Consider the following 26,842-nt stretch of genomic DNA (forward strand, 5'->3'; position numbering starts at 1 on the left):
CAGTTCTTCTCTTCTAATGCTCTTTGGATTTGGACGTGCAGAAATTTACGTATTTGCAAAATCAAATTCAGGGAATAGCCGCGCAATGTATCGCCGGTTTACCACTCACAAGTGCAAATTACTATCAAGCCGTATCAATACTGAGAGAGAGGTTTGGTCAGAACCACAAAATCACGAACGCATATATTCAGAATTTAATTGATTTACCCGCACCGAGGTCAAACGCAGACAGTTTGAGAAATTTTTCCGACAGAATTGAGTGTAGCATACGCGGATTAGAATCGTTAGGAACAAACGAGAGTACATTTGGAGCCATTCTTACGCCTATTATATACAATAAGTTGCCGTCCGATGTACGAAAAAACATAACCCGAGACCGCGGAAACGACGACTGGGACATCGAATCATTGAGAACAGCCATAAAGAGGGAAGTATGCGTACAGGTCGCAGGACAATCTACAGGTACAAGTAATGAAGATTTAGAAATTTTACCGACCGCTTCGTTTATTGCCGAAACATTTCCCGGAAAGAACAGAAAACAGTCACGTAAGAAATGTTTATTTTGTGAAGAATCCCACCATCCAAATACATGCAAAAACGTGAAAGATGTTGAGAAACGAATAGAAATGGTGAAGCGAAAAAAGGTATGTTTTAACTGTTTCGGAAGTCATAGAGTAGCTGAATGTAAGTCTGAATTTAAATGCCGCCAGTGCGGAAAGAGACATCACACGAGTATACATGTCCAAGTACATACCACAGAACCAAAGAGCTTGACCGAAAACCAGTATAGTACACAAAAGACCGTAGCACATACCGCCGTAGAGGAAACGCCACTGGAGCTAACCACATCCTTACATTCTACTGTAACTGCACATACAGATGTCTTACTGAAAACTGCCGTAACTCCAGTTTGGTCCGAAAATCGATCAATAATGTCAAATATTTTACTTGACGAGGGAGCACAGAACTCATTCATAACTGAAGATTTAGCTAAAAAATTAGAAATTGAGTCCACCGAAAAGATTGCACTGAAAATATCTGGATTTGGAGGAAACGAAGGACAAGTTCGTCATCTTGACAAAGCAAACATAGCTATCGAAACAGTTGATAATCAAAGAATAGAAATAGAAGTAATAATTGTACCAAAAATTGCCGCTCCTATTCAGACAAAATCCCAAAGGGAAATCAAAGCACTGCCATACTTACATGGTTTACGACTCGCACATCCGATATGCGCAGAAGACAAGTTTAACATATCTTTATTGATTGGCGCAGACTATTACTGGTCAATAGTTGAAGATGAAATAATAAGAGGAAATGGACCGACCGCAGTTAAGTCGAAAATTGGTTATCTCTTGTCAGGACCCGTACTAACTAAGAACGGAAGTACTTCAAAACAATCGGCAATGATGAATATTTTGACTGATCACAGAGCCGTTGTTTGCGACTTGGAAAAGTTTTGGAACTTAGAATCGTTGGGGGTTTCAGGAAGCGATAATATTAAAAGTCAGTCTGAAGTTGTAAAAGAATACGGAGAAAAGTCTATTATACTAGAAAATGGAAAGTACACGGCTAAGTTACCATGGAAACCAGATTTCCTTCCGCTGCCGCATAACATGGAACTGGTTAAACAGAGGACAGGTAGCGTTATTAGGCGTTTAGCAAACAAACCTGATTTACTTAAAATGTATGGAGATATCATAATGGAGCAGGAGAGAAGACATTTTATTGAAAAGGTTGAGGAAACAAAACTTCCTACCGATCGACCCGTACATTATATCCCACATCACCCTGTTGCCAAGGAATCATCTACTACGCCAATACGCATTGTTTATGATTGTAGCTGCAAAGATGGAAGAGGTAATCCAAGTCTAAATGAATGCTTAGAATCACACCCACCTGTTATGAATGACATTACGGGAATACTTATGAGATTTCGCGCTAAGAAATATGCTACAACTTCAGATTTAGAAAAGGCATTTCTACAAATACAGCTCGACGAGAAAGACCGAGATGCAACGAGATTCTTATGGCTTAGCGATCCTTCAAACACATCAAGTCCGCTAATAACATATCGCTTCAAGTCCATACTTTTCGGAGCTACATGTTCGCCATTCATTTTGAGCGCCACACTTCTCAAGCACTTTAAAGAAAATCCGGGGAAACTTTCAGATACACTTGAAAATGGTTTATATGTGGATAACATTTTAACTAGCTTTGATAACGAAAATAGCGTAATAGATTATTACAGGAGATCGAGAGAATTACTTACGAAAGGCGGATTCAACCTACGCTCTTGGAATTCAAACAGTCCAAAATTACAAGAAATCGCTAGCAAAGAACAAACCTTAGACAAAGATGAGCTTACTAAAATTCTTGGTATGCAATGGAACGCTAAATCGGACAAGTTGTTTTATCAAAGTAACACGTTCGAGATGGACAAAAAAGGAAAACTAACTAAACGATATATTTTACGGCAATCATCCAAGATTTTCGATCCGTTAGGACTATTAAGCCCAGTTACTGTAAAAGCGAAAATCTTTATGCAATCACTTTGGAAGCTTAATTTGGAGTGGGACGAAATATTACCGGAAGATATCCAATCAAAATGGATATTAATTTCACGAGATCTGGCATCGAGCTTAGAAACAGAGATTCATCGAAGTACTCAGACACAAAACAAGAATAACACAAATTTACCAACTCCTCATGTATTTACCGATGCTTCAACTCATGCGTACGGCGCATGCGCGTACATCATGTATGACAGAAAACCAACAATAGTAATGGCAAAGAATAGAGTTGCGCCTATCAAGACTATAACTTTACCAAAACTAGAGCTCATGGGGGCTGTAATTGGAGCAAGACTTGCTGATCATATTTGCAAAAACTTTCCGGAAACTTTCAGTGAAATACAATTTTGGAGTGATAGTCAAATCGTACTTAGTTGGCTTGCATCCGTAAAACCACAGAGACAATTTATCAAAAATAGAATTGAAGAAATTAAAAGTTTGTGTGAAGATAATGTATGGAGATATTGCCCTACGAAAGACAATCCCGCAGATCTGCTTACACGTGGTATAACATCTGAAGAATTGCAACAGAACGAAATATGGTTTAGTGGACCTAAATGGTTAAACAGCAAAGACGATTGGCCGACATGGAACGGAAACAATGTAACGTCTAGTGTATGTACAACAATGTCGGAGAACGATGACAAAATTGAAACAATGGAGAATAATCAAAATGTATGTATTGGTATAGGAGAAATCATAGATATCGAACGGTACAATTCTTATAGAAAATTAACCCGAATTACCGCATATGTAATGAGATTCGCAACAAACTGCAGAGCAAAGGAAACTGAACGAAAGAAAGATTTATTACGTATTGATGAAATTGAAAATGCAAAATTCCTATGGATAAGATATAAACAAGGTAAAATATTTAGTGACGAAATAAATTGTATAGATAATTCTACAAAACGTAAAACACTTGTGCGACAATTAAAGCTCTTTCTAGACGAAAAGCAATTATTACGTTGTGGTGGTCGCCGAATAGACAATGCGACAGTAGGAGAAACAGTCAAGTTTCCATATCTGTTACCGGCAAAGGACCGTCTTACACATTTGATAGTGTTAGAAGCACATGAGAACACACTACATTCAGGTATAAATATCACTCTAGCATACATACAACAAACATTTTGGATTCCGAAATTAAGACAGTGCGTGAAATCTATATTGATGAAATGTGTAACGTGCCGAAAAGTAATCGGAAAATCTTATCCCGCACCAGAAATTCCACCATTACCAAAGGAGAGAGTTCAAGATGCTACACCCTTTAGCATAACCGGTGTAGACTTCACAGGAGCGCTAACGATAAGGAACAGACACAACGAAGAATCGAAGGCTTACATTTGCCTATTTACATGTGCTGTCACTCGAGCAGTACACTTGGAATTAGTTTACGATCTCAGCGAAGAATCTTTTTTATTGTGTTTCCGGAGATTTGTAAGTCGACGATCAGTGCCGAAAATAATGATGTCAGACAATGCGCTAACATTTAAAGCTGCTTCAAACGAAATTTCACGACTTTGCAATTCTAGAAAAGTTAAAGAAAATATTCAGAATTATGGCATTGAATGGAAATTCATCCCAAATAGAGCTCCATGGTTCGGGGGCATGTGGGAAAGAATGATTGGCTTAACAAAAACATCACTTAAGAAAGTATTAGGACGTGCACATGTCAACGATGAGACTCTAAGGACTGTATTAACAGAGATCGAAGCCACACTCAACGATCGACCAGTGACGTATATTTCAACAGATATCAGAGATCCGGAGCCGCTTACACCATCCCATCTTATACATGGACGTAGGATAACAACTTTACCGTATGTATCGTCAAATAGTGCTATTGACAATCTAAATGAATGTGAATTAACACACACAAACTTGAACAATCAAGCGATACGACAGAGACAATTGATTGAGAACTTCTGGACAAGATGGAAAGGAGAATATCTTACTTCATTGCGAGAATATCACCAAAGAGCTGGAGTCGACGTTCGGAAGATTAAAGAAGGCGATGTCGTTCAGATACACGACGAATCGAAGCGCGTGCATTGGAAACTTGGAGTTGTGCAGGACACTATTAAAGGCAAGGACGGTTTAGTTCGCGTTGCTATGGTGCGTACCAATTCAGGAGTTACAAATCGACCCGTGACGACACTCTACCCATTAGAAGTCAACAGCATGGAATGTTATCTGAGACGAAGTGAACGAAGAAACTAACGTGTGTGAACAGACTTGTTAATTTTTCTTATTTGTGAAAAGACTGTCAAATTCAAAGAGTTTTTTACGTAATCTAATAATTTAATATTTTTTTAATTATTTGTGAGATCAATCTATTTTTTGTTCTTTCCGCATGCCACTATATATCACAGCTAATGGACATTGCATCTGGTGGCCCCGAGTATGTCGGTGATTTAGAGACAGTTTAACTTACGCGTCAAACGTTAACACTACTTTTAACGCCGTTTCCATTCACATTGTTAACGTCATCATATCTTCTGTTAACGTTGTTCTATTGTTATGTATCATGTTACTATATTGAGTTGGGATTATACGATCAAACGAACCAGACGTTGTTTTACTGCCTGTCCAGACTTTAAGTTAACCCATCCGTCACAAAATATAAGAGGAGAATGACGACATCATATCAAAATGTAAAACACACAGAAACGAAATAAGCATTAGACAAAATCCGATGAGAATAACAAATATAACATCAAAACTAAATACATGAATTTGGGATAGAAAAGTACCGTGACACGTCTTATAATAATATGAATTCACACTCAAATATAAGAGGAAACAAACGACACAAAAGAAACACAACGTTAAAATGTAACACACACAGAAACGAACTATAATATAACAATGACCATATTCCTGACTTGGTACAGGACATTTTTTAAAGAAAAAAATGGTGGGTTGGACCTGGTTTTGTGGCATGCCAAACCTCTCTAATGGCCATGTTAATTATAACATTAAAATGGCAACTCAACATCACAGTACTACAATACACATAAACAGGAAAACATATTTGACAAAGAAACACACGAATAATATCTAACAAAAGGCACCAGGTTTAAAATTTAATACGTCAGAAGTGCGTTTTATCCACACAATACTTACTAGTGACGCCCAGATACAAAAGTTAGAAAGCAAAAACAAGTACAAAGTTTAACAGCGTCGAGGACCAAAAGCTCAAAACAGTTGAGCCAAAAACGGCCAGGGTTTTCTGTTTGGGACCAGAACATCCCTATTATTTAGAATAATTTATACTTTTACAAACAGTAAATTTTATAATATGACTATATAAAGGATATACATGATAACACTGAAGTATTAACTAATTACAGAAAACAACCGGATACATTACATAAACCGACAAAATCCAACACAATCAATCACAAAAAATAGACACACCTTATTAGTCAAGGCCTCAACGCAAAGTGACGTCACGTTTGAAATTGTAAAAAAGGGACCAAAAAAAAAAGACGTCACATTTGAATGAATAAAACTATCTATCAAAAATAAGTTAGAATTAGGATTGATTTAAGATTATATTTGTACTTAAAACTGATATTACATTTAATAACAATGAAAATTGCAATACTTATTTTAATATATCAAACTGAGGTAGCAACTAGACAATTAACTATATTCTATGTCCGGTTAATTCTGAATCAATCTGCAAACGTAATACATCGTACACAAGTTACGTTGAACCAAATCAAATCTAATAAATGAAGGCGGTGATTAATTTTCTTTATCATAACACATGAATATAACCGAAAAGACGTCAAGACATTAGACAAAATCCACTGAGAATTACAAATATAACATCAAAACTAAATACATGAATTTGGGATAGAAAAGTACCGTAACACGTCTTATAGCAATGCAAATTCACACTCGGTAAAACAGTCACAATCTGGAACAACGTTTGGTAATTAAAAGATTAGACGACGTAATGACAAACCACAATCTAACATGTGGTAAAAATGTCCTTAGCTAGTTTGGTCAAAGACACATCGTATGGATCAACCAATTCGTGATGGTGTCCGTAAAATTTACGCAGTGTCAATTTTAATATGTCCTCCTCATAACTTTGTTAGAAAAGAGTATTTGATACATCATCTCGCTTCAGATTCTACCATTTTTATATATCAAGGCTACGGGTTGACTTTATAACATAAAAAAATCACAGTACTAGAAGATGAAATATATGGGTCAAGTGATATACTTTCTAATGAATCTAGTGTTTTCGAATAGATATTTGTTTACTAAAAGTACTTGACGATAGTCTTTTAAATAGAATGTTGAAAATGCATATCTTCGAAAAAAAATCTTTTTTTATGTGTGATAATTAGAGTTTATAGTCTTCAACCACTGAACATTTTTAGTCTGCCCTTCCACGAAATATTTAATTAGATTTTTCTTTAAATGTTAATGAATTTTTGAAAATTCCACCTGACAACCGATCAGACAATAGTTTTAAGTTGACTCAATGCAGACAAGAACATTAACTGATGCTCATTTGCTAGTAGATACATTTGTCTTTTAAAAAAACCAACAGACATATAAGGATCGTTATGGTGCTATGTGGATAAACTTATCGGGTTTCAAGAGCTAAATTGGCAGCGCGTCATCCCTACAATGGCTTCCATTTCTACGATTGTAAAAATGAACTGGCGTAATGGGGAGATAATTTTGACGAAGTAGAATCCTGACTGTTTTGATTGTTTCAGATTATTTATTTTGAAGTTTGTAACTTTTAATCATATAAATATATTTCAATGGAGTCATTCTTTATTCAGAGAGGAATGATTCTTTCGGTTTGTCTTTTAGATTATGATGAGTAAAACCTGTGTAAGAGAATAACAACATTTCTATACTATTACATGCAAAGAGTTTTTTTGTATGCACTCTAAATAATCGTGTGTTTTTTTGTTTTTTTTTGTATCAATGATTCATATCGTTCTTATAGTAGGTTACTTTACGATAATTAGGAAGAGCTTTCATGCAGAATTAGCCAATACTTTAAAATTGTCAATAATGACCTCTATGTAAGTTTCATAGCTTCTTATCATAATACCTGTACTGCGCGTATACTATGTAATCGGCTTACTTAACGATAACTTTATTCTGAAATCTTTTGATATGAATAACGAGAGATCACAAATGATAAGGAAATTAAACATTGAATGAAGATAAACAACAGAGAAGATATCAATGCTTGGCTTAGACATGATACCGACTTTGATGATTTTTACTTTTTGCATGGCATTTGCAAATACATCGTGGTGGCACCCACATCCGCACATGGCCTGGAATTATGTGATAGCCGAACATAATATCAACACTGATATCCATGGAAACATGTTTGTCGTTGATTTGTTTGATGTACCTAAAAACATTATTGATGAGCTCCACAGGTATGTCATATTGTTGGTTACAAAATCTCTATTCTTGCTAAAACAATACTTTAGGGGATCTGCTCGAAAAAAGGGGGAGTGAATTGATTTTGTTTACACAAACAATTTAAAGAACAGACGACACTGCAAAATACTGACTTCCAATAATTTACTGAAAAAGCATTTCTTTTTCTGCCGTTAAACTAAACACAAGTGTAATTTCAATTTATTAGGTATCTGGTACCGACTTTTATATTTAGATTTGACTGCTTATTTTCTGTTTTGGTTTACTAATACGGAGCTGATTATATCACTGGTCAACTTTTAACATTCTGGTCTCAGCAATGTCTCGGTATGTGTTAACCCTCCATTATATCTATATTTCTATGTAATATTAATTTCTCCAAAAACAGGAATGGAATTAAAGTTATATGCCACTTCTCTGCTGGAACGAAAGAAGATTGGCGAACTGATGCCGGCCAGTTTCCATCTGATGGACTTGGAGCATCTAATAAGAACTGGACAGATGAAACATGGGTGGACATCAGAAATATTCAGTGAGTAAATAGAATTTTTGCAACCCCTTTGATGAATGTCGCAGAATGCGAGACATAAAGATTATGATCTTGGGGCACTGCTGGCGTCATATAATATTTGTATAAAGCGTTATATTTCCGAGGATAAAAGCCCTATATGTTTCAAACCGTTTATACAGATGCCTTATATAACAAATGATATGTCTATCATATGTCTAGTGTCATCGAACTCATTTTAAGGTGGCTCGGGACTATTAGACTGATAGGTTCAATCCACCATTTTCTACATTAGAAAATGCCTGTACCAAGTCAGGAATATGACAGTTGTTATCCATTCGTTTGATGTGTTTGGACTTTTGATTTTGCCTTTTGATTTTTGATTTTCCTTTTTGAATTTTCCTCGGAGTTCAGTATTTTTGTGTTTTTACTTTTTATAATTCCACGCATGAATTACAAAAGTATTTGTCGTAAATTCGATATAATTTTTTTAAATACTTTGATTGATAAGAAATGTTAAATCATTGTAGTTATGTGTCTAATAAAATATTTTCGTCATTATCGGTATTTTTGAAAGGGTCGAAATGACATTTCATCCATTTTCCCCATTTTCCCGCCAAAATTTGGGTTTTAAGGCAAAAAAAAATGTTTTCCTCATCCGTGACCTATGTTTTTTATTTGCTCATTCTATAAAGCTAGAGGTCAGCTTTTCATATTACAGTTTTGGACAAATTGTCATAGAACATTTTTTTGATATTCCAATACAAATATGTCAACACCTCTATTTTCCCTATCATTTCATTGAAAAGTGGTCCCTTTTACATACCTGTTTAAAAGTAAAATTTTGAGCTTAAATGGTCAATGACCCCCTATTTTTTTCGACCAATTTGATTCACTTTCTGTAAAGAATAAAATAACAAAAAATACGGAACTTCTGATAGAAACTTCGAATAGACCCGAGCCACCTTAAGCGACTTGTTAAAAAATAATAGTTTTTCGTTCATTATGCGTAATATTATAGAATAACTAAATGTTACGCACGGAATAAATCTAAGATGTATTTGTAAGTTAGGAGACTTTCTGACTTTGGCCTCATGTCGTGGTTCGTTCACAAATTAAAGTTTCCTTCAACAGTTTGGTATTATATAAATAAATAATTTATTAAAAAGTAAAATAACAAAAATACCGAACTCCGAGGATCTTCTCTGACAATTGACCTAAGAGTAACCCGTTAAAATGAGTGAATCTCGTTAATAGTATTAATGTCCCATTATCATGCCATTTTCAGGCATATTTATTAAGATGTGGAACTCGATTTAGTTTACAAATAATTCAGCTAAAACCAGTGCTACGAGCTTTCTTACACTTTGCTTTGTATGTATTTATTTTGTGTCATGGATGGTTATTTCATATCTTTTGTTTGTCTATTATGGAATACTTAGTGACAAAAGTCAATCATTCATCAACCAATCAAAATCATGAAATAAATACAATATATCATAATATTATCATGTTTACAGAGTTAGACGTATAATGAGAGAAAGGATTGAACATGCTAATCGCCGCCATTGTGATGGTGTTGATCCGGAAAATGTAAATGGATGGGAACAAAATCGAGCAGGACTTCATTTAACACCTAATGATCAATTGGACTATAACAGATATTTAGCTCAAGGTATACATGCATATACTTTTACATTTATCCTTGTTAACTTTGTAATAATGTAATTACGACATAGTAGTGACATATTGAGAAACTCATACCATATCTTATTATATCTAAATACATATATTGAGAGCTGTTTCATTGGCACTCATACTTATCTTCTTATATCTATATACATATATTGAGAGTTGTCTCATTGGCACTCATACCATATCTTCTTATATCTATATACATATATTGCAAGTTGTCTCATTGGCACTCATACCATATCTTTTAATATCAAATGCGTTTTGTTTAAATATACTACTTCACTTTTTTTGTCTTTTGGAAAATGTTGTTTGTGCTGTATTTAGACCCTTCTACAACGAAATTTGTTTTACATGCACACGTATAAAAATTGCGGTTTTTATCCAACGCAATGATAGGTTCGAACGTAGTTTTCAATTTAGACTTGTTTATATTTTTTCGTTTGGGCTTGTATCATATTTTCCCTCCGGTTTATATGATCCGTTCATCCTATATTGACTTAAAATTCAAGAGTCTATCTAAAAATGAGGGTACATTTTATATGGCCTTCCAAATACCGTTCCGATCCCTAACATCACTGAAGAGACATTTGTTGTCGAAATCCGGCTCCGGGGTACAAAAAAATATTAACACCTTATGTTTGTGGCATAACATCGTGGCCATAAATTAATTGTTTTCTGTTTAGTATTAAATTTATATTAAGATCCATTTTGTTACATCTTGTGATCAATTTTATTTGGCAATCGCCAATGGCAGTCAGCAGGGTTAAAGAACATCAGTTGTTCGACCTGTTAGTCAAATGCGTTTTGTTTAAATATATTTCTTCACTTTTTTTGTCTTTTGGAAAATGTTGTTTGTGCTGTATTTAGACCCTTCTACAACGAAATTTGTTTTACATGCACTCGTATAAAAATTGCGGTTTTTATCCAACGCAATGATAGGTTTGAACGTAGTTTTCAATTTAGACTCGTTTATATATATATATATATATATATATATATATATAAATTGCAAAATCCTGTAAAAGAAATAATTAATAATGTTTCATAACATAAAAGTGGTAGCATACGCTATAATTGTATCACTTTGTTATATTGTACGGCATATTTTGTTAATACTGAACAAAAAGGTAAAACATGCTACACACAGGAACGAGTCAACAGTAAGTTGTAGTTCTTATTGACAAAATATTGGTTGAACTTGGAGGTATTATCGGCATTCATATTGGAACGAACTGTGCGTCTCATATTGCCGACCATTTTTTTTTATTTGTAAAGAGGATCAAAGAAGACAGGTCATTTAATTTCACATTCAGATATATTAATGATGTTTTTTTTAAGAATCTTTATTGGTAGTTTTCAAACTACAGTGCATATGTAACAGACAATAGGAGTATTTGGATTGTACGCGGACGGTCTAGACAGTATGTGTACTTTTTTCAAAATACGCATACGGTCATACTATACGTGTACGGTCTGCCTTATTTATAGAATAAAATTTAGAATGGAAATTGGGGATGTGTCACAGAGACAACAACACAACCATAGAATAGACAACAAGTTGGTCACATTTATTAGATATACAGATCTGTTTAATAAATTTCTATTTGTATCCATCTGATGATCTGTTTGTATGTGTTTGTCCCAGGTCAGGAGCCTGTAATTTAGTGGCTGTCGTTTGATGATTTGTTACATATTTGTTTTCGTTCATTTTTGTACATGCATTAGGCCGTTAGTTTTCTCGTTTGACTTCTTTTACATTTGTCATTTCGGGGGCTTTTATAGCTGACTATGCGATAAGGGCTTTGTTTATTGTTGAAAGCCGTACGATATCCTGTAATATCTGTGTTATTTGGTCCCTTGTGGAGAGTTATCTCATTGGCAATCATACCACATATTTTTTATAGCTAGAAAATACAATTAAATATCTAATTACTAACACATAAAAAACATAATTACGTCACCATATGTGGCGTTGATACATTCGTGTGACGGACAGTTAATTCGTTTTGTGTACTGTCCTAAATTATTTTACGTATTCGTTGTTATTCTGTGGTTAACATGTCGAAATGTATTGTTATATCATTCATTTATGTTTTCCTCTGTCCTGAATGTTTTGCATTTATTTGTACTGTATTTTTGTCATATCATGTTGTCATTTTAGCGGTAGATTTAACATTGCTTTAAAAGTGCGAGGTTTAACTTGCCACAAAACCAGGTTCAACTCACCATTTTTTCTTAGAATATCCTGTACCAAGTCAAGAAAATGGCAGTTATTATCTTATTGTTCGTTTCTATGTATGTATCTATGATGAGTTTAATGTTGCATTGTCGTTTGTTTTTTGTTGCACTTGAGTGTTTCTGTTGTTTCCACGTTTTTCTCGTATTGTTGGTGTGTTTCCCTCGGTTTTAGTTTGTAACCCGGATTTGTTTTCTCTTAATCGATTTATGACTTTTGAAGACCGGTATACTACTGCTGCCTTTATTTAACCTGTAAAACAGTATATCATTTTCTTTCAACAGAAATCGCGCTGAAGCTCATTCTGTGCAATATATATAGTTATATTGAAACGTCCACCAGCAGTGGCATCGACTCAGTGGTTTAAATAGTTATCAAACGTATCAGGATTATAATTTAGGACGTCAAACGCGCGTTTCGTCAACATAAGACTCATTAGTGACGTTCATATCAAAAATCTATAAAGCCAAACAAGTACAAAAGTTGAAAAGCATTGAGGATCCAAAATTCCAAATAGTTTATCTTGAGTTTTGCATTTTTTTTAATCTTTTAAAAAAATATTTGCAGTGGCACATGCAAATGGTTTAGCTGTAGGACTAAAGGACGATGTAAGCCAACTTAGTCACTTGGTGGTCGATTTTGACTTCGCCATAAACGAATCATGTTTGGAAAACCACACATGTGACCTGTACGAACCCTTTTTTCGTGCAGGAAAGGTATATTAAGAATATATAATTACATTAGATGTATGTTTCATTATAATACGTTATTCTGATTGGCACTGCAATCTCGCATTTTTCCTTAATCAACTTTATTACACAATAAAATGTATCATTCATGATGACACGAGGTCCCACTATAACGTGCACATGTAAATTAAATAACAACTTGATAAAAATCGTATGTTCATGATCCTAGCTAAACAAAAATGTAATCATAAGTATTGAATGCTTCTTTTTGTAACATCCGCGCTTCATACTAAATGTACTTCGGGCAACGCTTTTACACCCTTATAATGATTCAATTCTTAAATAACATTTTCATTATTCAGCTACGGATCTATACAAATCAAAAATATTTGTTTTATAATGTGTGTTTTGGCAAAACTACATCAATACATATTTATAGTTTATGGTATATTGATGGTAATAAGTCCTAACATACCTATATCGAGTCATTTTCATTTAGAACGATAGGTCATTCTTTCGAAGAATCAACTAGGACGATACCATGTTTCAAGGAAATATGCCCCAAGGCATAAAATAAAGACATATGAGAGGTCATAATCTTCCTTGATAAAAATGCAAACTGTAATTTACTTCAAAATTATATTCATCGGATAGTTTTTTGTTGCCTATTGGGGAATTTAGTTTTTAAAGTTCAATCTAAGATATGTGTAAAAAATCGTCATTGCCTGCATTTTAATTTTAGAAACAAATAATATTTAGTTAATACTCTTTAGTCTCTTATGGGTTTCTTATGTAGTTTTTATCCGTTTGTTTTTTTCTTATATCCAAATTAAGACTATGTTTAAAGTAATTGGTAGTTCAATTTGAACTGATGAATATATCCAAATATCAAGTTCTTTCAAATCATCATATTCTTTTGAACTAACCATAATTAAGTGTTTTTATATTTTATAAGGCAACTAAACATGTAATACTCATAGGCGTAAATCTGTTGGAACCCCACTAAAATTTCTTCACTATAAAGGTTTGAGAGAAAATTAATTTGTTGTACTGCTGATTTGGTATTAAAGTTATAATCCCGTGTTTTATGGAATTTCCAAAGTTGAAAAAAAAATCAAGAACTTGTTCTATAAAAGTCGAGGAGATGGAATCGAAAAGTTTTTCAAAATCAATGAAGAGTAGAATGCCTGCGATATCATTTTGTCAGTGTAGATTATTAAATCATATATCGAGCTGATATTTTCACAAAAAACTCTATCAGATATAAATCTTGTCTGGTCATCGTTAATTATCAGGATGTCAATGAGTATCGATTACATTACCAAACTGGTATTCGACTAATCGGTTTCATGTAAGAGTAATGTTGCTTTCTTAAGTTTAGACAATAAATGTTTTGATTTAGAGCACCACCCGTGAAATTATATATTATTCAAAATAAATAAATATAAAAAAACGATATATAAACATGAGCATTTTTCCACGTCTGACACTTTTAGCTAACCTAAATCATTCCCCTACCTCTGTACCGTCAGATCATATATTTTCATCAGCAGGACTGTTAGTAGTTACCTATCAATTACTTGATTAGATTATTACCACTTTACATAATTAGTACATGAAGTAAATGAGCTATTTTTTATGATATAAAATTCCCTAAACTATTATTTAGCTCTAGGTAATAATGCTAAGGGTTTTACGCTCATAAGAAAACGAAACACAATACATAAAATGGGTATTAGTTTTTATTTTGTAAATGTTTTATCGAGCGAGTTCTCGATTATCGCTCTGTAAATCCAACTAGTAATCGATTAGTAAATCTTCACCGAGTTGACATCCCAATTTATTACAAATAATATATAAGTTAAAAAATACAAAATATATATCTTCAAATCAATAATACGGGAACACACCCGCAAAATCGCGGGCATTAGGAGCTTGGTTGAAAGTATGTAAACTGTTGATGGGAGAATTTTTGTAAAATATTTTGTGTCTAGAGAATTTCAGTAAAAGATTTCATGTGTTTGGAGAATTTCAGAAAGGGTATCAAAATTCATAGGTAATTGGAAACAGTTTAAGCCTCCAAAATCCAAAATCCGTTTTATTCTTTTTTTGTTAAATTCCATTTTTTTCGCGTTTCTGAGAGTTTGTATACTATGAAAATACGTATACTATAAATACAGTGTATTTCACTATTAAATATCAATCTCAAGTTTTTCTCCTAGGCGATCACTGTTACATTAGATAGAGAGTAAAATTAAGAATGGAAATGGGGAATGTGTCAAAGAGACAACAACCCGAACATAGAAAAGACAACAGCAGAAGGTCACTAACAGGTCTTCAATGTGAAATTCCCGCACCCGGAGGCGTCCTTCAGCTGGCCCCTAAACAAATATGTACTTGTTCAGTGATAATGAACGCCATACTAAACTCAAAATTGTTCACAAAAAACTAAAAGTTAAAATACTACAAGACTAACGAAGGCCCGAGGCTCCTGATTGGGACAGGCGTAAAAATGCGGCGGGGTTAAACATGTTTATGAGATCTCAACCCTCCCCATTACCTCTAGCCAATGTAGAAAAGTAAACGTATAACAATACGCACATTAAAATTCAGTTCAAGAGAAATCTGAGGCTGGTGTCAGAAGATGTAACAAAAGTAAATAAATAAAATGACAATAATACATAAATAACAACAGAATACTAGCAATTAACTGACATGCTAGCTCCAGACTTCAATTAAACTGATTGAAAAATTATGATTTCAACATATGAATATCAGGCACAATCCTTCCCGTTAGGGGTTTAGTATCATACCATCATAACATATATGAGAATAACATAATCCGTGTCATGCCAACATCTGGTTTTTGAATAAATGTATTTAGTTCCGATGCAAAGACCCTTTAAGTGAATCAATATTAACGCCAAAATATGCAATCTTTAATGACCTGACAACAGTATCGTAACTATATCCCTACTTAAAAAGTATATTTAAAGGTTTTGTTAGTTTCTGAGGTGAATACTGACATTTCTGTGCTTTATAAAGAATATTTCCATAAAAAATGAATGTGAAATACCTGAACGTATAAGAAGTCTGCATGTTGATCTATATTTACGAATGATGTCCTTATACCGATGATAAAATTTAGTAAATGTTTTGACTAGTTTGTAATATCGAAAACCTTGGTGTAATGATTTTTCAGTAATACATAAATTTTTCTCGTTAAAATCTAAAACATTGTTACATACACGAGCGAATCGTACAAGTTGAGATATATAAACACCGTAAGATGGTGACAAGGGAACGTCACCATCTAAAAATGGATAATTAAACATAGGAAATGAAAAATCATCTCTTTTATCATAAATCTTAGTATAAAGCTTTCCGTTAGTGATATAATAGATATCAAGATCGAGGAAAGTGTAGTGGTCATAGTTAGTATTAGCTTTAAAGTAAGTTCAACAGGATAACTTTCTTTAGTATACATACTGAAGTCGTCATTATTGAGAGCCAAAATATCATCCAAATATCTAAAAGTATTATTAAATTTGTTTATCAGATGTTGTTTCGATGGATCTTTGCTGATTTTTGTCATAAATTGTAACTCATAGCAATTCAAAAACAAGTCAGCAATAAGTGGTGCACATTTAGTCCACATTGTAATTTCGATAACCTGACAATATTCGGAATCTCCAAAGCGAACATAAATGTTATCTAGTAAAAATTCAAGGGCAGATATAGTATCAAAGCATGTCCAGTTGACAGTTTTTGTTTTGTTTATTGCTACTAAAAAATGACCTATTAGAGTTTGAACATATATATTCATATTCTGACTTTTTAAGGTAGCACTACAGTCTAACAATGATTTTTTGAAGATAATTTTTTTATCACATAATTTTGAAATAAGTATTATTCTGGACAGTTTGTAAAAATCCCAAAGTCATTATCATATCACAACAGGGAGTAAATTGGTAATGAACTTATGTAAATAAAAGCACATGGTAATTAGTCTAAATATATAGGCATTTGGGAGGGGCTAATATGTCAATCATTTGTTGATACCAGTGTCCAGCTGCTAATCCCTGACCACAAGATACATATTGTAGTCTTATCTCATTGTTTTGCAACAAAAAATATTTATATAACATGGAAGTGAACAAAGAAAAAGAAAAAGACTATAGGGAAAAAATCTACCAAAAATGAAAAAAAAAATACTATGGAAAAGAGTGGGAAATTATTTTTAAAAGCCTCTGACTGCCTGTATAAATTTCTACTCTTTGGTCTTCTTCATTTAAATACAGTTTTATGCATTTTTTAATAAATTACTTTTAGTTTATGTGTAATTTATCAGTTCCATTAAATTAAAAAAATCATGTGGGAAAGTGTATTTTCAAGAAAAACGGTGGTCTTGATCTTTTTATGAACATGTTTTTTGATGCACACTTTTAATGTTCTAGCTAATTTCAGACATAGTTTATTTCTTTTTTTAAATTCAAATGAAAATCATTCTTTATATTCTGAGAATAATGATGTTAAACATTGATTAAATGCAGCTGGCCAATCATGTTATTCTCTTATCTTAGACTGTCTGGAAAGAGGCGGAGCGTTGTCTATGTTGGTCAAATCTGTGACGTCAAACTCCCGCCAAATGCCAAGTTAGTGTTGGACAGTTCACATATAATGCAAAATTTACAGCATTAGAGCATCAAAGACACAAAGTGTGTGGTTCTATTGATATAGTAATGGTATCAGAACACTCCTGGGGTGTTCCCAGTGGAATGTTTGTATTTATATTGACTTTATAGGGTTCTAAGGGGGAAATTCAGTTTTTAGGTCATTTCTCAGAACAATTTTTCATGAGAATTGTAAGGAAAAATGAAAATAGAAACTTTATGGGTACCCTCTTTGGCTTGACCTTGATATATATGATAAAAGGGTGTATTTTCTACAATACCATGTCCCAGTTTTTGGATAATTTGTTTCTAAATGAATTGATAGGTCTCCAAAGATGAAAGGTGAAATGAGGTTTGGCACCCAGCAGTTAAATCAATATATCTTCTTACTGGAGGCATATATCAAAAATCTAAGACACGGTTTTGGAAATTGTATATGGTTGATTAAAGGGATGAAAACAAATGTTTACTACCATTTGACATGAATGTGCCATTTTCATCCAAGTTGGAAGACCACTTTTTTGGCAATTAATGAGCTATATTTTGAAATTAATCAAACCAAAAATAAATTTATATATAGATTAAGAAAGAGTTATATTTCAGCTTTAAAATGAGTTAAAGATTTTAAAAATCCATTGAGCAGTTCTGGAGAAATTAATATTTAAAGACTGTTGATTGGAGTCAGAAATTTCTGACTGTAGTGCTACCTTAAATGCCCATTTTATTAGGTGTGTGATTTTTTTTCTTAATGAGAATGTGAGGCAATGTGGTTTATAGGGTAGAAAAATCAAAACTTTGAACAGATTCAAAATCACCAATATAAGCATGCAATTTATCAAGTACTTCCAACGAGTTCTTGATACTCCAAAAGTAATTAATTCCACTATTTTCGAAGGCCTTATTAGAACAATTTTTTATCAGGTCTATGATTGTACAAAGTGTACTGGTAATACGAATAGACAATTTAGTTGTGGAACAATGGCTTGAAGACGAAATAAATCTATATTTGTAAGGTGTTTTGTGTAGCTTCGGAAGCCAATGCTTAGTTGGGACTTTCATTGTATTTGGTTCTGCTTGTAAAGCGGTAGCTAAAAGTTAATGTTTGTTACAGATGTCGTTTTCTGAAAATGAAGTCAGTTGGGATGTTGGTGAATTGGTGATTTCTTTTTCAGAACCTTAATGTAAAATTTACGTCAAACAATATTACTATTATTAACAGCTTTATCGGCCGGGACAAAAACAAATTCCTTGGCTAGTTCTTTTAGTTTTGTTTGATACGAGAAATAGGTTTATGGGGATTATTGTAAATAGTAAAATGTTCTTTAAAATGTTGAATACGTATATCAACTATGTTACTGAATTAAAAAGAGTTCAAATATTTTTTGTCAGCTTTTTCCCGTTTTATCCATTTCAAACAGTAAGTACGGAGTGAGTCAAGGATGATATTACGACACACATTCCAATTAATAATTGATATTTAGGTCCTTTACTGAGGAATGATTTTAACTCTCGGTCTTGAACGATGTTAAGATCTCCTGTAATAACATAGGAAATGGGTCCATAAATGTATTCGGAATTACTACAATTACATAAAGTAGGTGTATTTTTACTGATATTAACATCTTTACACAATTGGCTATAATTAAACACAAATTTCCGGGTAGATTTCTTGTAAATATAAAAAATAAGAGGGAGCTCAGTATTGACATACTTTATTTTAATAAAATGTTTTTATGATCTACAGGGCGATCAATTTTGGGAAACAGTTATCAAAATTGTCATTGAAGAATATGAGTCTGATCCATCTATTGATATTGAGACAGAGGATAAACAGTTTAATATAAGCTATCAGCTTTTATGGGATATGATTAAGATGAAAGTACGTGGAACTTCAATCTCATTTTCGTCTTTCCAGAAGAAGGAACAAAATAATAAGAAAAAGAATTATCAAACAAGATATCAATATTAGATAAAAAAAAAAAACTCATAGAGAATAACTTGCCATTAGTACACAAAGAAAGGGAAGGGTTGGAACTAGAATTAAAAGTAATACGAGAAAAAATGTTAAAGGGATAATTACAAGAGCAAAGGCAAGATGTAAAGTAGAGGAGGAAAAGGGAAGTAACTATTTTTATTATTTGGAGAAAAAAAACATTATACAGAAAAAATTATTCCCAAACTTATTCTGGAGGACGAATCTGAGATAACGGATCCATGTATTATTAGAAATGAACAAAAACAATTTTATAAAAAATTGTATACTAGTTCTAACCCATTGTTACTTGAAACTCACAGGAGCACATTTCTTCAGCATGACTTTCTTTTTATTACAAAACCTATCGAGGAAGAGGTAGTATCATGTGAAGGACCTTTATCAGTACAGGAATGTCTGTCTTCTCTTAAACATATGAAGAACTCTAAATCTTGGTATAGATGGATTCACTGTTGAGTTTTATAAAAAAATTTGGAATGATATTAAATTACCAATAGTAAGATGTTTAAATGAGGCTTTAGCATATGGAAAGTTCTCTATCACTCAAAGACAGGGACTCATTACCTGTATACCAAATAAGGGTAAGTCAAAGTTTTATCTAAAGAACTGGCGACCTATCACACTGCTGTATGTAGACTATAAGATAGCTACAGCCAGTCTAGCAAATAGATTCAAAAAGGTCTTGGTAAACATAATTAGTCAAACACAAAAAGGTTTTCTTAAAGGTAGGTATATAGGCGAATGTACTAGATTTATTTATGATCTGTTGGAAAAGATGGAAGAAGACGACATTCCTGGACTTTTACTTTTAGTCGATTTTGATAAAGATTTCGACACAGTCTTTTATATATGAGGCTTTGCAGTTTTATGTTTTTGACCATACATTTATAAATTGGAGTAAGGCTTGCTACTGTGATGCCTCTAGTGCAATGTTGAATAACGGTTATATTTCATTCATTAAAAAGGGGGTCCGTCAAGGGAGTCCTCTGTCTCCTTACCTATTTATTTTAGTGCTAGAATTACTAAGTGCAGCTATTAAAAATGAACCTGATGTTGCGGGTGTAACAATTAATGACTCTGAATTTCTGTTGAGTCAATACGCTGATGATTCTTCCGTAGTCCTCGATGGTGACCAAAAATCCCTAAATCAGTGTTTATACTTGTTTGATAAATTTTCAGAGTGTGCTGGACTTAAGTGTATAAATGTTGACAAAACCGAAGCCGTATGGATTGGGTCAAACAAGGGTAGTATGGGAAAACTTTTGCAAGAAAAAAATCTTGTTTGGAACCATTCTGGGAGGTTTAAACTATTAGGTATATGGTTTGAGCTTGCTAAAATGGATAAAACTCTATGTAATTTTACAGCCAAGATAAACAGTATCAAGTCATTACTTAATACTTGGGCTTATAGAGAACTAACATATATTGGAAGGGTTGTAGTTATTAAGACTTTAGCACTTCCCATTTTGGTTCAAGTTCCGACTGTCCTTGCTAACCCCAAAGAAGGGGTTTTGAAGGAGATTCAGAATATATTTTTTAACTTCTTATGGAAAGGAAAACCTGATAAAGTGAAAAGGGCAGTGATTATGTGATGGTGGTCTTAAGATACCTAATATTTATTAGTTTTGCTATAGTGTAAAAATGTCTTGGCTGTATAAATTATTAGATTCCCAAAATTACTCTCCTTGAAAAGTCTTGCTACTTAGTTATATACAAAAATTTGGGGGGGACAAAATTTTACACTTAAGTCAAGAAGGTTTACTTTATTTAGCAGAAAAAGTTAATCCATTTTGGCATGATATCCTAGTAAATTTTTCCAAGTTAAGAAATAAGCTGAAAGCTGAAAACAAGACTGAAATTTTGACCCAGTCCATATGGCTGAATCCGAACATCAAAATGGATGGCAAGATGATTTTGAGGTTCAAATATATTGAAAATAGTATATTCTTCATTAATGATCTGATGTCAGATAATAATACATTATTCTCATATGATGAATTTAAAAAAAAGTGTATGATATCAATACTAATTTTGTAGAATTTTATAGTATTTTAAGTGCAATTCCAAAGAGATGGAAAAGTATTATAGAAAGTAGTTCAAAACTGGAAATTATTGAAATTATATTAATAGATAAAGTTAAAAAGGAACCAAAATCTTGTAATTTTTTCTATACATTATTTTTGGAGGATAATAAAGTGATATCTTTATCTTCCCGTGAAAAATGGGAAAGAGATTTAAATATGCAGATTGAGGATTGGGATGCTATTTATTCCATGCCCTTTATTATAACCAGGAACTCTTTTTTGCAAAACTTTCAATTTAAGATTGTTCATAGGATTCTACCATGTAATTCATTTTTATTGAAATGTAAATTAAAAGAAACTGAACTTTGTACTTTTTGTTCAGAAATTAAAGAAAATATTTTTCACATTTTTTGGGAATGTAATGCATCACAAAACTTGTGGCTATCCGTTATAGATTGGATTTAAACTTATGGCATTCTCCTGCCATTCAGTGCAAAAGAAGTCATTTTAGGTGTGTCTGTGGATTTTATCAGTAACAGTAAAACAGTTAATAATATTTTGTTGTTATTCAAATATTACATATACAAATGTAGATGTAAGAACATATCCCGCACAAAATATGGAGGAGTAGAATATTTAAAATATTGGATTAATATAGAAAAATACTCTGTATGTTTCTTAACAAAAAGTAAAAATGGATCAGAAATGGCATTTGTTAGAAGCAGCTTTTATTTAATTCATTTGTTTAATTAACGAAATCATTTGTAATATTATATCTATATCTTATTATATCCATATGACTTAATTGATCTATCAAGTATTTCTTTATTTTTAAAATGTGTATCGAATACTGTAGTATGTAATTTCACATGTTTCATCATCAAAAATAAAATAATTACAAAAAACATTTTGGGAAACAGTTTAGAATAACAATATGCCATAATTATTAGAACATTTCATACTGAGGACTGATATTTGAAATTGTGTTGCAATTCTTTAAAATTTTATTTAACTTATTAACCGGTAATGAACAGAGCTTTGTTAACAGATAATGTCTGCCGTTGTTTTTTGAAATAGAAATGAGGTCCGAAATATTGGTATGATTGGTCCGAAATTTTCTTTGATTTTTCTACGACCGTGAGAACGGTTTTTACGAACAGTTTTAGAAACTATATCCAAAATGTTAACCGAATCGGTTCTTGATATAATACCGATTCCCATGATATTATCATTAAGACCGAGAGGGTAGACTGTCTGTAATTTTCTAATCCAATTTGATTCAATTATTTTCCATGATCGTACAAACTTTGAATGAGATTCACCAGGCTACTTATTTACTACTAGATATTTAATAGGATGATTGTGCTTCTTAAGGTGTTGATAAATGATACTTTTGAATTTATTGGGTCTTTTAAAACGATACAGATCATCTTGAGTCTATCAACGCGATACTTATTGTCCTGTCTGCGCGAGTACTGTTAAGAAATTTATGTGCAAGTTTAAAATCTGAAATCCTGTTTAACCTAAAAGCAAAATCGCGGGCCCTTTAGCTTGGTTGAAAGTAAATAAAGTGTATTTGCTATTAAATATCAATTGCCAGTTTCCTCTCCTAGGCGACCACTCTATATTATATACAGAGTCTCTATCAACTCGATAATTATTGTCCTGTTCCCGAGTTCAGTACTATTATGAAATTCATGATGTTCAAGTTTAAAAACGGAAGTCCTGTTTGACTTAAAAGCGAAATCGCGTGCACTTTAAATTTGGTTGAAAGAATGTTCACTATTTTAGGAAGAATTTTTGTAACAGATTTTATATCTGGAGAATTTAAAAAAATAATATCAAAAGTCGTATAGATACATGGAGACAGGACAATATTTTAAAACCCTCTCACTTTTTTCAAAGTCCGTTATTATTTTATGTTATGTCATATTCCATTATTGTCGCGTTTCTGTATACTATGACCATACGTATCTATATTATATATATATTAAAGTGTGTTTAATTTTCTATAATTTACTATTAGTTCGAAGTTTTGCCTCCATGGCGATCTCTGTTATCTTATATAGAGAGTCTTTATATGTTATTGTATTATATTAAAAAAATCATAGTATACATGCAGATAAACGTGAAATAATTGTCCTGTCCCCGTCCGAGTACTTATGAAAATTATGTGCAAGTTAAGGTATAATAGTAATGGTTTTCACGATCTAAAAACCACGATTTAGACTACATTCTGATTGGCTTATTCATTTTTCATTATGCGATTGGTTCTCAATGTTAAAACGGGAAGTCATGTCCGATTTAAAAGTCGGTCTGATGACGGAATAAAATATTCCGATGCCTTTTTTTTTCGTTTTTCTCCAAAAATAACCCAAACTGAATAGTCATAAGAAAGGATGACAAATGGGACTATGCATAATACCTATAGGACATAGAGGCATGATGATTAATTTATTGTGGGAGGAAGAGAAGCGACACACAAAATGAGGTCTTCTCGTTTAATAGTATAGATAAGGGAAACTACCAAATATGGATAACAGCTTATTTTATAACCGACCCGTATTTAATACGGATTTCTATTCAAGAATAATTTGTAAATTTAAAAGATCTCTTAAAAATCAACGGGTAATTCTACTTTATCTTGGAAAAAATAATCAGTTTCTGATTACTATACTCAATTAATTAACAAGTTTCACCGACAAAACTTTTTTACATCCTAACCTAATGAGTTGGTGTCTACCGACAATTATCCATCGGAATAACTTCCAATACACCATTTCAGGTTAAATCGAGGTTCATTCAAATTCGATTAAACCAATGACACGAATGTTTATCATTAAACTATCAAAGAGAGACGAAAGATATCAAAGGGACATTAAAAAAATGACTGTGTCATGAAAAAATGAAAAAAACAGAGACAGGTTATAGTATACAAAACACTGAAACACAACACAGAAAATAAAGGCTGAGCAACACGAAACAAAATAAAAACGTGGGTGATCTTACGTAATTCGGAGGAGAAATCAGATCTTGTTCTACATATGCCAACCCTGTTGCTCATGATAGTTCAAACCTGATGACAATTTCAATTCTGTAGGTCACATGCGGGGAAAAGAAGACAGGATACATTTATATTTACTTTACTTAACACATGATGCAGTGTGGATGTCTAAACAAAGTGCGTAATAATGCTTTCTTTCACATCCACACAAAAAATATTTTGAAGAACTCAGACTGACACCCAACTACCATTTATAACAAAAGAGACAGATTTTGATTTGAGACTGCATATGGAACATTATGTCAAGGGACACTACCATCGAAAGTGTTTTTAGGAAGTATGCGCATTAGTAGAAGTTTTGTTTAAAAGAGGGACGAAAGATACCAAAGGGACAATCAAACTCATAAATCTTAAACAAACTGACAACGCCATGGCTAAAAATGAAAAAGACAAACAGAAAAACAATAGCACACACGACACAACATAGAAAACTAAAGAATAAACACGAAACCCACCAAAAACTAGGGGTGATCTCAGGTGCTCCGGAAGGGTAAGCAGGTGCTCCGGCAGGGTAAGCAGATCCTTAAATTAGGAAGAAAACCAAATAACAACGTGATATTCAAGATACAAGTACGGCTGATTTTTCCAAATCAGGTATTTTTGTATCATTTATTGTTTTGACATCTTGGTTATCATCGATAGTACTTTGGTTTATTTAATTTCAGCCGGTATTCCACGTCCAATACGTGAATTCTATCAGAGAAGGTCACCAAAGGAAAGAAGAGATATGCTCAAACCGACCTCCTAACATGAATACTTTAATCAAAGTTAAAATGGATAACTGGAAACTTGCTTGTTGACATTTTTGTCCAGTAAAGAGCGAGCAATTTCGCGGTGTATTTGTTTATTAATTGAAATTGTCTTATCAAACAACTATATTGTTTCATTTTATTTGTCCAATACTGTTGAATACTTTATATGTGTCATCGTGATATGTTTTGTCCCAGATTACTGGGGGTTGATCTATAACCTTATGCAAGCGTAGTTGAGGAGAACATGAATATCATTTTAAAAAATGTATTAATTGTGTTGTCCCAGTTTGAGTAATCAGTATTACCAATGTTATGTCAACTGATTTTGCGGAGCATACATTTTAATTTGCATACGGACAGTCTATTTGCTGATTTGTGTGGTGAGGATGATTGCAGTTATTACTTTTTATTGAATTTTAGTCACCTATCAGAGTCAACAAACGGATATACAAAAGAATTGAATTTATGATATAGGACGAATAATTGGACACTGCGTTGATGAGTGTATCCTAAAACACCTGTCTATATATGGACTGGTCTTTAAAAAGCGAACCGATTAAACCCCGCCCAGTCAACGAGAAATAAACGAAGTAATAATATTTACGATAACATAATCAAAGACTGAAATCGGAAAGCATAAAATTATTAATTACTAATACTTGGAAATAAACGGAACCGTTATCGACGAAGACCATTCAGGAAGAAACATATTTTTAATACTTTTCCCACCTCATTTTTGAGTTAATATGATAATAAATTATTGCAGTAAATTTTTCAATGAGATGAAAATTATGACACAAAAAAAACAACTGAGATGAAAATTATGACAAAGAAAATCAACTGCGATGTGACTTAGGTCCATCTTATTTTTTGAGAGTCACGATTTATGCAAGTTGTAAAGGTTTAATTATCAAGAAGGTTAAACTCAATATTTTAAATCTAATGTTAGTTGATTAATTTGAGGAGAGATTTCTAAATACTTCTGCACTTTTTTGATGCTATCAGACGACTGAAGGCCGCAGTGACCTTTATACCCTACTCATGTAATATGCAGTAGAAAAAGGAAAAAATACCAAACTCATTGGTCAAAAATAAACTGATAATGCCACGGAAAAATTGAAAACGACAAGAAGTCAAACAACACTATACAAAACACCGCATAGAAAACTAAAAAGTGAGCAACATCAACCTCAATA

At 32.8% G+C, this 26,842-nt stretch overlaps 2 protein-coding genes across 2 annotated transcripts; both read left to right on the top strand.

Moving 5' to 3' along the window:
• Positions 1-932: 932 nt before the first annotated feature.
• LOC139506522 (uncharacterized) lies at positions 933-4,796 on the top strand. The gene has a single exon (XM_071295485.1). The coding sequence runs from the start codon at positions 933-935 to the stop codon at positions 4,794-4,796; it is 3,864 nt and encodes a 1,287-aa protein (XP_071151586.1).
• Positions 4,797-7,747: 2,951 nt separating this feature from the next.
• LOC139519085 (uncharacterized) lies at positions 7,748-25,768 on the top strand. The gene is made up of 5 exons (XM_071310881.1): positions 7,748-8,008; positions 8,401-8,544; positions 10,041-10,195; positions 13,019-13,167; positions 25,560-25,768. The coding sequence occupies exons 1-5, from the start codon at positions 7,806-7,808 to the stop codon at positions 25,692-25,694; spliced, it is 786 nt and encodes a 261-aa protein (XP_071166982.1). The 5' UTR covers positions 7,748-7,805; the 3' UTR covers positions 25,695-25,768.
• Positions 25,769-26,842: the final 1,074 nt, after the last annotated feature.

This window comes from Mytilus edulis, chromosome 1, assembly GCF_963676685.1.
Source record: "Mytilus edulis chromosome 1, xbMytEdul2.2, whole genome shotgun sequence".
In the NCBI taxonomy this organism is placed as follows: Eukaryota; Metazoa; Mollusca; class Bivalvia; order Mytilida; family Mytilidae; genus Mytilus; species Mytilus edulis.

Coding starts and splice junctions, on each gene's coding strand:
- LOC139506522 (XM_071295485.1), top strand. CDS start 933: ATGTCAAATATTTTACTTGACGAGGGAGCACAGAACTCATTCATAACT.
- LOC139519085 (XM_071310881.1), top strand. CDS start 7,806: ATGCTTGGCTTAGACATGATACCGACTTTGATGATTTTTACTTTTTGC. Junction 8,009..8,400: donor ATTATTGATGAGCTCCACAG/GTATGTCATATT, acceptor CTCCAAAAACAG/GAATGGAATTAAAGTTATAT. Junction 13,168..25,559: donor CCTTTTTTCGTGCAGGAAAG/GTATATTAAGAA, acceptor ATTTAATTTCAG/CCGGTATTCCACGTCCAATA.